This window comes from Notothenia coriiceps, unplaced genomic scaffold, assembly GCF_000735185.1.
Source record: "Notothenia coriiceps isolate Sejong01 unplaced genomic scaffold, NC01 NC01_scaffold00008051, whole genome shotgun sequence".
In the NCBI taxonomy this organism is placed as follows: domain Eukaryota; kingdom Metazoa; phylum Chordata; class Actinopteri; order Perciformes; family Nototheniidae; genus Notothenia; species Notothenia coriiceps.
Genome location: NW_011340752.1, coordinates 187,315 through 201,678, shown reverse-complemented (window position 1 = coordinate 201,678; position 14,364 = coordinate 187,315). Strand labels below are relative to the sequence as shown.

The following is a 14,364-nucleotide window of genomic DNA, read 5'->3' as shown; positions in this document are numbered from 1 at the left end:
GCCTAACATTTTTAAAATGCCGTATGAATTGACCTCTTCAAGCCTTTAAATCTCTGAAATGAAATAATCTAAGGAGGAACAATTACTCATATCGACCCTGTGTAGGGCTGCCCACTTTCAGTTGAGATGTTGGCAATATTCTCTATGAGACATATTGTAGCAGGAACTACCAAAGAAAAGGTTTTAGTAACTTTGCAGGTTTTGATATTATATTTCTGTGGACAGATTTATTCTGGGACCGGGTTAAAGGTTGAGTTTGAAGATTGTTGTATTCTGAGAGAGGGCCTGGGTAGTAGGGGGAAAGGAAGGTGCCATTGGTCCCCCACACATGTGATTTACAGTGTTTGTTGTACGTACAGTAATTGTACTGCCAACACGTATAAAAGGCGAACCGTATTTTCTTTCGCAGGTCTTACTTTAGTAGAGTTCAGGGATGAACAGAAAACAGCAGAAGAAAAGTCTCCCCTTCCTTTTGAATAAGATGAACAATGAATGGGAGGTATTATTTGTAAAGCAGCAGTTGCATCAGCACACAGGTGTCCCGTCAGTGAACCTGGGGTCGTTGTCCTGAGCCCGAACATTTCAACATGTTTCAGTGTCTCTGGTGTCAAAAAGCACCATCAGTGTGCTCAGGCCAGCTGGATGAAGAATATGAAAATAAAGCCACAGGGTCGGATCGCATGTCCACACGCTGAGTGTGGGAGAGTTCAGACAGGGAGGCAGACAACACTACAGTTATTGTGTTCTCACATGATCAGTGCACTCGCAGTACTTTCTTTTTGATGTAAAGTTACAGGAATTGTTCTGTTGTTCGTGAACAGATGCAACATCTTGATTTTTACGAAAAAAAACATTAACAATTTTTTCCGGTGATAAAACAAGTACCCAGATACTCTACTGAAGTAAAAGTAGAAATGGCACAGTGCTGCTACATACTCTGTTACATCTACGTGTCCTGCATTGAAAAAGTAAGTCAGTACAACCATCAATTTTAAATAAATAATGAAAAAGTACTTTTGTAAAAATGCAATTATATTATTGTATTATATTTAAATACAAATATATTTTATATACTGCTTGGTTGCTTAATCTGTCAAATAAATGTAGCCAAGTGAAAAGGTAAATACTCCAAGATGTTGTTGAAGGGAAATATGAATCATTATGAAGTGCTCTATTTTTTTAATTAATGCACATATTTTGACTTCAAATGATCATTCAATTCATTCATAATATTAGCAGAACAATTACTATTAACTTTTTGGATAATCGATTGATAATTTCAGTAATTCCTCAGGCAACAATAGATGTATTTAAACGTAATAGTTTGGGTTTTGAGCTGTTTGTAAGGCAAAACATATATTTTATTGGTTAAACAAGACATTAATAAATAGTTTGATAAACAGCAGATGAACTGATAATAAAAGTAATTGTTGCAGCCCTCCTTCAGAGCACCCGGACCACTCTTACAATATTGTTGAGATGCCTGTATTTGTAGCTCTACTGAAATATTGATACCATCAAACCACAAGGCACTACAGTTTCAGTCTGAGCAGCACAGCTGCCTGAGTCACTTCCCAGTCTTTAAAGACACTTTAAAATCAGATCTCTGTTCTTCCTCACAAGACATGTCTTTGTCATTTGTTCAAGACCAGCTGACTCTTCATGACACGCTGTGACGTAAGGTATGTCATTTCAGCTGCACTGCCAAAATGGCAACTTAAGTTGTTTGACAATAATAACAGTTTCTAATTGTTTGTGCATAGAACCTTAAATTATCTATATATATATGTTTTTGCTATTCAAATTTTTCTTAGGAATACAGGTCATAGACAGTATACAGCAGAACATACTTTCAACTCTCCATATGCAAAAGGAGAATAATAATCAATAATCAGTTGTAATAAAATTATCATTCTGCAATAGCGTGGTTGTAATATTCATAAGTAAGTAAACACAATTAAAATAGACTACAAGTTAAAGACAGGGAATAATAACAACAACAAAAAATTAATACAAATAATTAAGTAAAATAATAATACATAAACAGACGATATACAAAGAATTAAAAACAATAAAATAAGAAAAACACAGATGTGTACATATATTCCTAAACAAGAGAATCAAGTAATGTTTACAACTGAGTAAATTATCTATATTTGAAGTAGAAATTGTTATTGTAGCAACCAACACAGAACGATTGGATCTTTTTTTCCTTATGACCTAAGAATATTATAGAGCTGCAGGAATTGGGCTTGATTTTGTAATTGTGACCTTCTTTTAAAGCACCCTGACAAGTTAAATATAAGGTACATGAATCCACCTTTGTATTGAAACTGTATTTTTAAAAGTGTTATGCTCTTTCAGTTCTAAAACTTGCCATGCATGCTTTTCTTGTTGCAAATATTCAGTTTGGTGTTCTGTGCTATTTTCAGGCTGCACCGTTTAGTCCCAGGAGGTAGAAAGTCAATCTTTGGAGGCTTTCAAAAGTGTGCGACCTCCTACGGTAGACTTTTATTTTTCTTTGCTCTGTTTGTTGCCTTGTCAATCGAAATGGCCAACGGGGCCCTAGGTACTCCGGTTGAATCTGGAATGAGTCAGGCCAATCCATTGTATTCAGCTGAGAAAAGCTGTGGGATTTAGTGCTCCTCGAGAAAGATAGCCAACCCTCTGGAGAACTGGACCTGGGCGCTCAAAACTTTTGGCTGTGAGCAGCACTTTGATTTGGGGTAGAGCTTTAGCCCCGGGTTGTGTTTAGTTATCTGTGCTGTGTTGTGTGGGGGCTATTTAATATGCAGCAAACTGCATGAACACTCGGATCAAGGTGGTCTGTTGTCAAAAGCACAAGGCTCAATGTTTTCAAGTGTTGGAGTGAATCCCCACAGAGGAAAGATTTACTTTGAAGTTAAAAACAGATTGTTGAAACTCAGTGGAACATTTTATTTCTGAATACTATTAAATACACTTTATATTATTATGCTACGCAATTGCTCTTTTTGGCAGATTTCTCTCGCAAAAGGATTGTGCCAAAACAAGAAACCAAAATACAATTTAAAAGGTTTTAAAGTCTATGGTCGGGCTGTATTTCTGCAGTTTATGCCAGTTTTATATCCAGCTCTGTGTTAATTGTTAGTTGTCCTGCTTTAAGTGTTTTATGTCCACGATGATCAAAACGCCTAAAATAGAGCATTCTATAAATAAGAAATGGTTTGAAAAAGACATTTCTATCATGTCCAAAGGCAGAAACACTTGACAAGTTATTATTATTACATGTGCACCGATTTACATTTTACTGAGACAGGATCTTCTTTAAAGGCTCCATGATTATTTCTTATTCTACCCCCACTCCTCTCGGCAAAGCAGATGACCTTGAAACCAAAAGAAGATGAGTGTGTGGATGCAAACAGAGAGAGATACAGATCTCATCTTCTGCTGCTGTGACGAATGAATGCTCGACCACCGGCGTCGCACCTCAGGATGCTGCTTAGAGGAATGACTCCACTTTACTCATTCATCTTCACATGCCTTCTTCTTCACTTCGATCTTTGATCCATCCATCGCCTCTGTCTCTGCAACACCTGCTGCCATGGCAACCCCAACATCCCCTCTTCCCTCCCTCAGTTAGTGGCCGGAGAGAAGCATGTTGGGTAATCTGACTTCACCTGGATCCTTTCCCCTGGGATTTTACTGTCCTTGAACCATTTTTTCCTCATCATATATTTAATCCCTTATTAGGATGGAATGAATCGGATTTCTATATGTATGACCTGTTCCTATCAAAGCCTACATAATGCAATAATGCAGTCAAAGAGCTCTATATCCTTCTGGTGTAGTGATAGAAACCTCACTTTTTTCTTTTCCTGCTGCTTCTCCATGTGTGGATTAAATTATGGCTCTGCAGAAATATAATGAATACACTTAAATCGACACAAATAATGGCTATCTCAGGTCTGCTGTGTGCAGACACACATCATTGCTGCAGTATTGACCGGAGCTCATGGCAGCAGGTGGGTAGAGGAAATAATGGTGCAATTGAAGTGAGGAGCTGTGACATCTCAGAAGCCCAGACAGTTTATATTGGTATCTTTTCTTTCATTGTTGATATTGTTTTTAGGAAATTAATGACTAAAAAAGGAAAGGATGCGTCGGACAAGTCATCCAAATAGTCTGTCCGACAATATTTAAAAGATACAATTAGAGTGCTGTATTGTGCTTCTTATCCTTCCCTGCATGTGCTAGCTGTGGTCAGGGGGGTTATTTTTCATTGTTGAGTTGCTCGGCCATTTGCTGGAAATGTCGCAAGAACAACTGGAGGGAATTTATTGATAGGGCGCTATTATGTTTTTATTTGTTCCTGTTGTGTATTCTACAGATTTTTGTGCATGTAATTGGTCTTGAAATGCTAAGATCCCATGTTCCCTACAGAGGGAGTTTCTCTCCCACACACTCCCCCCCCTGCCTGAAACGCCTCCATTGGGCTCCTTTTTTAGCTTAGGCAACATAATAAAACCACTCTGTAACAATTGGCTAGTGCTCCAACACAGTGTTTGTGATTGCTAAGGGGCGGGAAATCTCTAAACGATTGATTAATCAGAACAGAGCCGGCCAGCTAACCAATCAGAGCAGACTGGGCTTTGGTTTCAGACAAAGGGTGAAAAGAGGTGCTGCAGCACAGGCAGTATGAGAAAAATAAAGAGCTTTTTCAAAATTAAAGCAGGAAAACATGTCACAGTAGAGACACTAAATACAAGTATGATCCAGAAAATTAGCATAATATGTCCTGAATTCAGCTCAAATGTTCACTTTGACGTGATAAACTAATTAAAACGTGTTTGACTCCAGCTTGACCAGCAACAATATTAATATACTACTTTCACACAAATGCATCAACAATATTACAACGTATACGATATCCAGGTATACTCTGATTGTGGAAGTGATCTGATCCACTGTGCAGCTCTCATCTCTCTGATGTAGTACATGTGTCCCCACTTGAAGGTCCTCTGTTATTAGATCGGCAGCAACAATGTTGCTTACAACAGCTGTAGCAGTAGTTGTTGACTGTGGCAAGATGGCCGCCGGTGAACTACGCTGGCGACTCCCCCTTGAGCCATCTAGTGTTTATATTTATATATATCTATGGTGACAGCCACAACAAATATTTTCCTCAGAGTCCGGCGCACTTCCTGGGGGCTTGGGACAGCCCCACTGTTAGCAGTTAGCTCGAATGTAGCTACTGCCCCAACCTCCTCAAAGGATCAACACACTTTCTTTAGCTCCTGGTACACAGCACCCCCAACAGTCCACCATGACTTAAAATCTAATTGTTAATCTGACAAAAGTTCTGGACCCGAGTAATGGGAAAAGAAAAAAGCTGAGTCATCTTTCAAGGAGAGCAATATGTCATTTCATACTTTCGCTCAATCACTGTGAAACCCATTTTTACACTATTTCTAGTTCCTCCTGCTTCTGAGTTCTTCATCACTGCCTCGCCTCCCCCTCTCTCCTCTCGATACCAGTGGGAATCCCGGCTGTGATGACAGAAGCTGATGCTGCAGTAAAGTCCTAACTCTACTGCTGAGGCTTTGATATGGGATGTTTTAGCACCCTTGATGTGTCAGACAATTAACTAAAAGCTGCAGAGAGATGGAAAGGTCTTGAAATTAATATTCTGAATGGAGGTTTTCCCTTCTTGTCTGATACAAGGCCACATTTTCCTGCAAGCATTTTTATTGTCCAATTCGATTTTGATCTATCTTCCCAAATATGGACCATATGGTGTTCAGCCTCTCCCATCCTCAGCTGTGACCTCCCGTCACACTGCGTTACAACGACTAAATCCCCGGAGTGGGGACGTCAGCACAACAACATTAACAGCTGACCTTCTCCTCTCCGTACATGTGCAGATATGCAGGGCCTGGGGGGGAAATGTTTGCAGCATGCATGTTTTATTTAAAAAATAAACCTTTTTCAGGCAGAGCGAGAAGAAACATTAAGCATTTAGTTGGAGATGTGTATGGGTTTAAAATGCATACTGCGAAGGTTTTTTTTTCTCCAAAGTGTCTGCTTTTAACATTGTGCCCTGTTTGTCAATATGTGCTCTTAAAGTCACTAAATACACATCGGTATACAGATGCTTTTTACAGGGAAACACATTGACATTCATGCATCTACAGCAGCACTGCAGGTACATTATGCTGCAGCTTTAGAATACTGCTAATATTCCATTTCCTCAGGGAGACATGAGGTCGAAGTATTATCGAATCTTGCCTCCTGCTGGTAATTGTGTAAATGACAACTCGAGACATTTAAATCATCCTCGCTCTACGCAGATATTATTATATTCCATTATGGAGGCACATTTGCAAATATAATACATGCAGGACTGGGAGGTCAACAAGTCTGAATATTTGTCGTTGGGTTGGAAAAACACACGTTGCAGCTGACTGCAGGTTGTTCTGCTCGTGTGTGTGTGTGTGTGTGTGTGTGTGTGTGTGTGTGTGTGTGTGTGTGTGTGTGTGTGTGTGTGTGTGTGTGTGTGTGTGTGTGTGTGTGTATGTGTGTGATCATTATCCCCCTCTAGTTAAAATCACTGAGCCAGTAAATCTGTCCTTGTTGTCAGAGAGGAAATGAATCCAGAGACTGTCAGTGATTTACTTTGAACTTCGGAGAAAACAAGTCCTGTATTTGCACACAGTGTTTCAGAAATAAATGAGGTTAAATCAACATACAGACACAGAACTATTGTGGCTGTGCTAACACAAACACTGTCGTTCTGCGAAAGCTATGCACACACTCACAAAGCCAAACAGATATTGACATAACTAAACCCCCTTGTCTCAAAGTTTTTCACCTATACGTGGTGCTGGTGGCTGCGGAGTTTGGTTGGTCTACCACTTTTAGTCGGCTATTCCTTTAAAGGGGCTCTATAAGGTTGATCATTGTAATTTGTTCTTCTACTGTACTCTTGTTTTCATTTGATGAATAATTATAATCCTGCCAAGCCATGAGAGCAAAGGTGTATGAGGTTGAAAAGGTCAAAATCAATTCATTCATTCAGAAGACAGATACTGTAGGTGAAGAGAGAGAGTCAAAGGACAAGATAGTCAGGTCTCATTCTTCAGGCTAACGCCCTCCTTCTCCTCCCTCTGTCCTTCCGCTCCCCCCCCCTCATTGTCACTCTGCTCCTGCCTGAAAGCAGGTGGTTGTCCTCCAGTTAGCAAGGGGGATGTGGAAGAGAAAGCTGCAAATCAACGGGACTAGATCCTCTCGCAGGAACAGAAAGGCCCTGTAAGTCCAGGGAGAACTTTAAGGTTCCTTTTATTTGGATTAGATGATAGGTGTCTGTGTCAGGATACAATCAGAGGGGATGTCTGTGTTGTTGAGGAAATGAGGTGAGACAGACTTTGTTGGTTGGTGTTCAGAAAGAAAAGGACAGAGCTGTTGTATGATTCAGATTCACGATCGTATTGTCTTAGGTTTGGATTATACTGTAAGCATCTGTATAGCACTCTATATAGCAACATGCACTCTTGCAAATAATTGATTGTTATGACATTTCTTGATTGGTACTATTTACATGTCAGCCTATATAAGGGGTATATATATCAAGACTAATGGCTGATTATTAGGATATATATGTGTAAAATGTCTATTAATATGATTTTATACTGGTTGTTCCTAATATTAATATTGGAAATAATTTGTTATAGATCCTTAAAGCTGCTGGGGTCTCAATTTTTACCCTTGTGAACAATTTTACTTCTTCTTTTACCTAAACTACAAATGTTTACCTCCAGGGCAGAAGTAGTTTATCTCAGGTGATTTCCTTTCTTGTGTGTCAGTTTGACTATTTTCTAGACATGCCAATACAAATCAGCTTTTTAGTGCAAAGAGGATACATAGATGCTTTGTTGAAATAGTGACGGTGTATTCGTGGACATGTTTGGGGAATCTTTTGAGCTGTTTTAGGGTGTTAGCAGGACGGGCTATAAATCACTGTTGGTATGCCGATGCTGCTCATCTCTGGAATCAGTGCTTGAAACACATGTTTTGTTGCCATCGATCTCATTTTTCTTCAAACCACATTGCTTTCTGTGTCTTCAAATGCACAAGCAATAAAGAGAAGCTAAATGTTAAGATGCTTTCAGCCTGATGTATCATATCGATGTGTATCGAGCAAAGACAGAGAAGATCACTCAGCGGTAGAAGATCTTAATGACAGTCATGCTGGGCAATAGTTCAATTTGATATAGATATCATGATATGAGAGACATGCTTTTAGATTATTAATATTAGGTTATTATTTAAGTGTTAAAAAAGTGTAAAAAGTGCATTACAGTAAGTTGATATTATTTAAGTACTTGTTTTTACATGCTAAGATAATATTATATCCACATTACTGAGGATTTTTCCTTTAAAAAACCCTTTCTGTAAATATTTGATGAAAGCATGATTCAATAGTCAACCCTACAATATGATCCCAACGTCCATATTGAGGTATTTCATATATACCTAATATATCCCAGTGCTAAAATCTACATTTTAGATCAAGCATTGGTGCTTTCACACACCTCTCCCTCTGTATGCTGGTCTTAAGACTCGTAGACAATATATTCAATAGTGTTGTGATTTATTTTGTTAAATGGCTTGGTGAAACTGATGATCTAACAACTCAAAGAAAATACAACAAAAATGTTCCTTTTTTTGTTTGTTTTAGCTCTTTACATAATCATATTTACAATGTTGGCTTCTTCTTTTTGTCTATATCTATCTACATCGTCCAAAGACCATTTAACCAAATAAAATACAATCACAAAGACAGAAAATAAAATCACCTCAGCTGGAAGTATTTATTATAATATTTACAGTAGAGTTACAGAGGTCCACATTAAAAAAGGATTACTTATTAAAGGATAAGGCTGATTGTGTTTCATATCTTGTTGTTAATACATACTAACAATGAATGGTTAAACTCCAACTTCTTTTGTGTGTTTTAAATCCTGATAAATCTCCTCTGTGCCGTAGAGCTCATCATTATACAGACTCACAGAGATGCTATAGCTAGCCTCAGACTCTTGTGTCATCATATTTATTTTTAATAACATTTTCTGGAAATTAATCAACAAGCTTTGTCATATTTCCATCCAATTAGAGAAATAGCTTTATCATACTTAAGCAAGTAATTAAATGATCTGGCAGTTATTATATTGTGCACTGATATGTTTATGCGTTGTTGTGTGCACTGCAGTGGGACTATCCTTCATGTGGTGGACCTTAACTATCTTTCATGTTGAGCCTGTGGAGGCTGTATTGTGTTGCCTTCAGAGTCATTTCAGCTGCTATTGTAAAGTGGAGATAATTTGATTTTGACTGGGCGAAGTTCTTTTTTCCCTGTCAGATTTCCATCCTTAGACTTTGTAGTCTTTCCTTTGAATTAGCTTGAGCCATTTGTAACAGATAGAAAAATAAGCATTCCTATATTTGCTCCAGGGTGCAACTGTAATTATAGAAGTTCAGCAAATGATGTAATTGCATTTTTTCTTCTTCTCTTCTCTTTCAGAGCGGAAAAAACAGAAGTATTGAGTGACGACCTACTACAGGTACTAATCAATCAAGTGTGTGTGTGTGTGTGTGTGTGTGTGTGTGTGTGTGTGTGTGTGTGTGTGTGTGTGTGTGTGTGTGTGTGTGTGTGTGTGTGTGTTTTCTGCCTCTCACAGGAAAAAATAATCATCATCGATGCAAAGTATTCAGCCTGCATGAAATGACTTTTTCAAATGGCTCTGAGCACTGCCTGCGGGCGTCGTTAATGAGCGCTGAAATTGAACTTCTTTGTGAGACAAAAGGCTGAGCGTCCCCACTGATTGACTCGGGGTGCAGCGCTGTAATTGATCTGATTAATGCCGCCCTCAGCGCCAGCCACGACGGTTCCACTGAGTTGTGTTAATAATGAAATGAGAGGCATTTAAGTGAGACAGGTAATGGTGTCGTATAAGTGTCACCGGATGGGAATACGCTGTTCTTGATGCCAGGCAGACAGGCTGTAAGAGCCTGCAAGTGTGTGATAGTAACTGCAAATAGGGATATCCTGACTATGACTAAAAGGGATAGTTCATCCCCATATTACATATGTGTTCTCTTACCTGTAGTGCTATCTATCAATCTAGATTGTTCAGAAATGTATTGCCAAGTCCAAAGTCATGATCTGGCTAGTTAATGAGGCCCTTTTATTGATTTTGGTGTTTCCATTTCCTGTAGTGTGTTATATAGGTTTTTCTGCATGTTAATAGATTAATGGCCTTTATTTATTTCCGTAACATAGTGACATCACTATGTAACACTCACACTTCTATTGACTAGCGCTCCAATTCATGTACACATTGTACCTGATTTTCTAAGGGGCGGGACATCTCTAAAAGGTTGACCAATCACAACAGAGCAGCCTGGGCTCTGGTTTCAGACAGAGGGTGAAAAGAGGTGCTGCAGCACAGGCAGTATGAGACAAATAAAGAGCTTTTTGAACATTAAAGAATGGAAACATGTTACAGTAGAGGCACAACAATGAGCCTGAAAATGAGCATTATATGTCCTTTTCAATATAATATATACGACCCTCGCACCAAAACAATCTAGACCGATAATTAGCACTTTAGGTATGAGGTAAGGGGTAAGAGGTAGGAAGACAAATAGGTATATTGTATTTTTGTATTATCTTTTCTCTCTTCCTGTGTCTCAGGTGGAGAAACGTCTGGAACTGGTTAAGCAGGTTTCCCACAGCACACACAAGAAGCTGACCGCCTGTCTGCAGGGCCAGCAGGGTGTGGAGGTGGAGAAGAAATCTGTCAGGTCTCCCTCGGTGAGAAAACACCCAAAAACACTTTAATGCCTACAGAGACTCTCAGAGAGGGCAGACCTCTACCAAAGTCTAATGGTTGCATTCAGTCAAGAACACATTTCTCAGATCATTAAAAAACCACATCAATGCTAACAAGTCAAGAGAAACAATATTTGTGTATCCGTACAGTGACCCAGATCAGCCCCATAGCTTACTAGGTTCTTCTTTGGCCCCTGATTCAACCTTTCACAAAGTTACGTAGTAGTTTTTCCGTAATCCTGCTTAGGGACAAACAGAAAACATTCCGTCATTTGGTGTTGGTGGTCCTGATTGGCAGGAGCAGATAAGGCCTGTCAAAGGAAAAGAGAGAACAACAACTTCATCTCATAAAGTGGGAATTTATGTGGATGTGCAGGTACTAATTAGAAAGTATCTCCTCCATCAGAGATAATAAAGGATGTTTTTTTTTCTTTTGTGTTTGTTTAATATTTCTGTGTAGAAGAAGCTTCCTCTAACTACACTTGCACAATGTATGGTGGAAGGGGCGGTGGTGCTCGGAGACGAGTCCCTACTAGGGTAAGTGTACACACACACACACACACACACACACACACACACACACACACACACACACACACACACACACACACACACACACACACACACACATGTAGATCACTGATTATCTGTAACATTCGCAGCATTTTCTCTAAGCGCAGACATGGAAAGGAATGGTTTTATTACCCAGAACTGATTTACACTTCTTGTCCAGTAAAGGCAGCCAGATGAGGACAAACCGTGACTGTGTTAAAGGTCCCATGTCATGCTTTTCCGGTTATTACCCATCCCCTTGTGTGTTATGTAGCTTTTTCTGCATGTAAACGGTCTACAGAGGCACAAACCCTCAAAGTACACCCTGTAGCGAGTAAAACTCTAACTCATAAAATACCTGTCTGTGCTGCCCCAGAACGCCTCGTTGGAGATTTCTCTTTTTCTTCCTCGGTACAGTGACGTGCCCATACCCAAATGGACCCATTGGTCCAAATGGACCAATCCGTGGAGCCGTTACGTTATGTCTGCGGAGCCGTTAGGTTCCTCACACACACACACTCAATCTTTTCTCAGCTCCGCCGATTTCTCCTCCCTGAGACGGCGGGACGCGGCGAGGCTGCGGGTGTGTGTGTGTTCGGGCTGGTTTCGGGCTGGGTTTCGCTGTGTCTCGCTGTCTCGCAGACGGACACTGGGCTCATAGGGAGGGGGGGGGGGCACAGAGGCTCCAACAAGCCGTTTAGGACAGTGAATACACATACTATACAGAGATGCTGTATGAGAAACCAATGTGATTTTGGAACAATGAACAATGTAAATATATTCTAGTAGACCTCAACAATGATCTGATCAGTAGAAATGGCCATGAAATGGGACCTTTAAGAGAGGTTCCAAAATGTGATCAATGCATATAATAAAGTATCCTTTATTATAATAATACAAATAAATACATAATATATACATACATATTAATGAACAAACATTACTACATGGAAATGAAATAAAAATACTTTGTCAATAGTGTCAATAGTAGAGAACAGCATAACTGAGAGGAAATATGAAAACATGTTTTTATTTATTTAATAGCATGAGAAGTTGCCTTCACCCGATATTAAGGGTAACAAAAGGCTTATTCCTATATTTTAATGACGGAAGCAGTTTGTTCTTTCTTATTACAGTTGACCATGTATACCATACATTAGGATAAAAAATATCACTATGACAATATCGACAAGCAAAACAAAAACAGAAAAACATCAAAGCAATACAATTAAAAGATGGAAAAGTTGTTATTAGCACTAACAAACATAAATGCAAGATATTATGTGTCATTATTTGAATTGGCACACAAATAACCAGAAAAAGTCCAAACACTAGATTGAAAAAAAATATTTGCAAAAAATCTGAATACATTTTTGGTTGTGCTTTTTCTCTTTTTCTAAGTACTGCAAATAATGAAGCTATTAAATGTACTTTTATAATTAAATGTATGTGTGTATTGTGTATTTCAATGTGTATTATGTGATCTTTAGTTACAGTATGTCAAGCACAAAAGAGATCAGTTGATATCTGGATGAAAGAAAAATCCATTGCAAACACAAAAACTTATGAAGATAGAATGATCTGTTTGTACTTTATTTCAGACGTATGGCAAGAGAGTCTAATACAGAACATTCAAATATTATGCACATGCTGAAGCCTAGCTGTCTTCATGTATGTGTTTGAGCCTGACTCTGGAGTGAGTTACACTGTGTTACATCACCTGAGGCAGTTACTCATGTATAAGCATCACTGCTGTTATTACTGTAGAGTTTTGAGAGAAGGTGAATAAATAAATATCAGCGAGTGTTGGAGGCGTTTACAAGGTGACGCCTGCTCTCTGTCTGATCCATGATGTTTCCGGGTCTTGTTGTGTGTTGCAGGAAGATGCTGAAGCTCTGCGGGGAGACGCAGGAGAAACTGGCTCACGAGCTCATCTTGTTCGAGCTCACCATCGAGAGGGACGTCGTGGAGCCTCTGTACGACCTGGCAGAGGTACACAAACAGCACTGTGGGAACCACGGTGTTATCTCAGATCAAACTTATTATTATTATTGTTATTAAGGCAACCTATTTAAAAAAACATAACGGGTGTTCTCTCTCTTTTATGTCCGATTTCCACTCACTCATGTTTTATTTTTTATAAAAGACAAAGGCAAATTAATTCGATTTCATTTGTTGTTATTTTTCTGATAGAACCCCCAGCCTCTTGATACCATCAAAAAATATTTTTTGTTTGAATTAAAAATTAAAACATATTTATATGTTCACACGTTATTCACATTGTCGGTTTAATTAGTAAATACATTTATATTGAAAAAAGCATTTATGCCCTTAAATAGTCCCTGATACCTGTCAGACAAACCTGCAGTGTAATCTCTAATGAATAGTGTGTACACAGGGCAGCTCCTACATGTGTTTAATACAGGGGAAACTGTACATGATTAAGCTAATCTTCATGAGAGCAGAGTTTTCCTCCAACAGGTGCAGATCCTGTGTTCCCTCTTTCACAGCAACAAACAAACAACATCTCTCTGCTCTGTCCTCTCAGGTGGAAATCCCAAACATCCAGAAACAAAGGAAACATTTAGCCAAGCTGGTGCTGGACATGGACTCAGCGCGCACACGGTGAGTCTGTTTTACTGTGTGTGTGTGTGTGTGTGTGTGATGTGGGAAACTCCACCCGCTGTGAATGGACCTGGTGCTTCACATTGAATGTAACTGGTATCCAATTGAAGTGTAACCATGAATATCTGCAAATCATTCAAATGAGAGTCCTAAAGCAGAGGAGTAACGTTTATCAAGCTATTACACTAACAATATTTGTTAGTTCAGTACATGTATTGCTGGTTTAAGGATTTAAGGAATTTGTCCTTACATGTTATATTTTATTTTATTTGTTTTATTTTTTATTTTAACACATTTTATTTTAATCATTTTCAACA

General features: G+C 38.9%; 1 protein-coding gene across 4 annotated transcripts in view; it reads left to right on the top strand.

Moving 5' to 3' along the window:
• LOC104944428 (rho GTPase-activating protein 44-like) overlaps nucleotides 1–14,364 on the top strand; it is a 76,524-nt gene that overhangs the window by 26,023 nt on the left and 36,137 nt on the right. For 3 of the 4 annotated variants that reach the window (XM_010769958.1, XM_010769957.1, XM_010769956.1), the window contains exons 1-6: nucleotides 7,197–7,287; nucleotides 9,560–9,599; nucleotides 10,733–10,852; nucleotides 11,331–11,407; nucleotides 13,303–13,414; nucleotides 13,971–14,047. In XM_010769958.1, the coding sequence (XP_010768260.1) occupies nucleotides 7,226–7,287; nucleotides 9,560–9,599; nucleotides 10,733–10,852; nucleotides 11,331–11,407; nucleotides 13,303–13,414; nucleotides 13,971–14,047 (488 nt within the window). In that variant the 5' untranslated portion in view covers nucleotides 7,197–7,225. Of the gene's footprint in view, nucleotides 1–7,196; nucleotides 7,288–9,559; nucleotides 9,600–10,732; nucleotides 10,853–11,330; nucleotides 11,408–13,302; nucleotides 13,415–13,970; nucleotides 14,048–14,364 lie in introns of those variants that run through there. The other variant, XM_010769955.1, reaches the window with a different exon arrangement.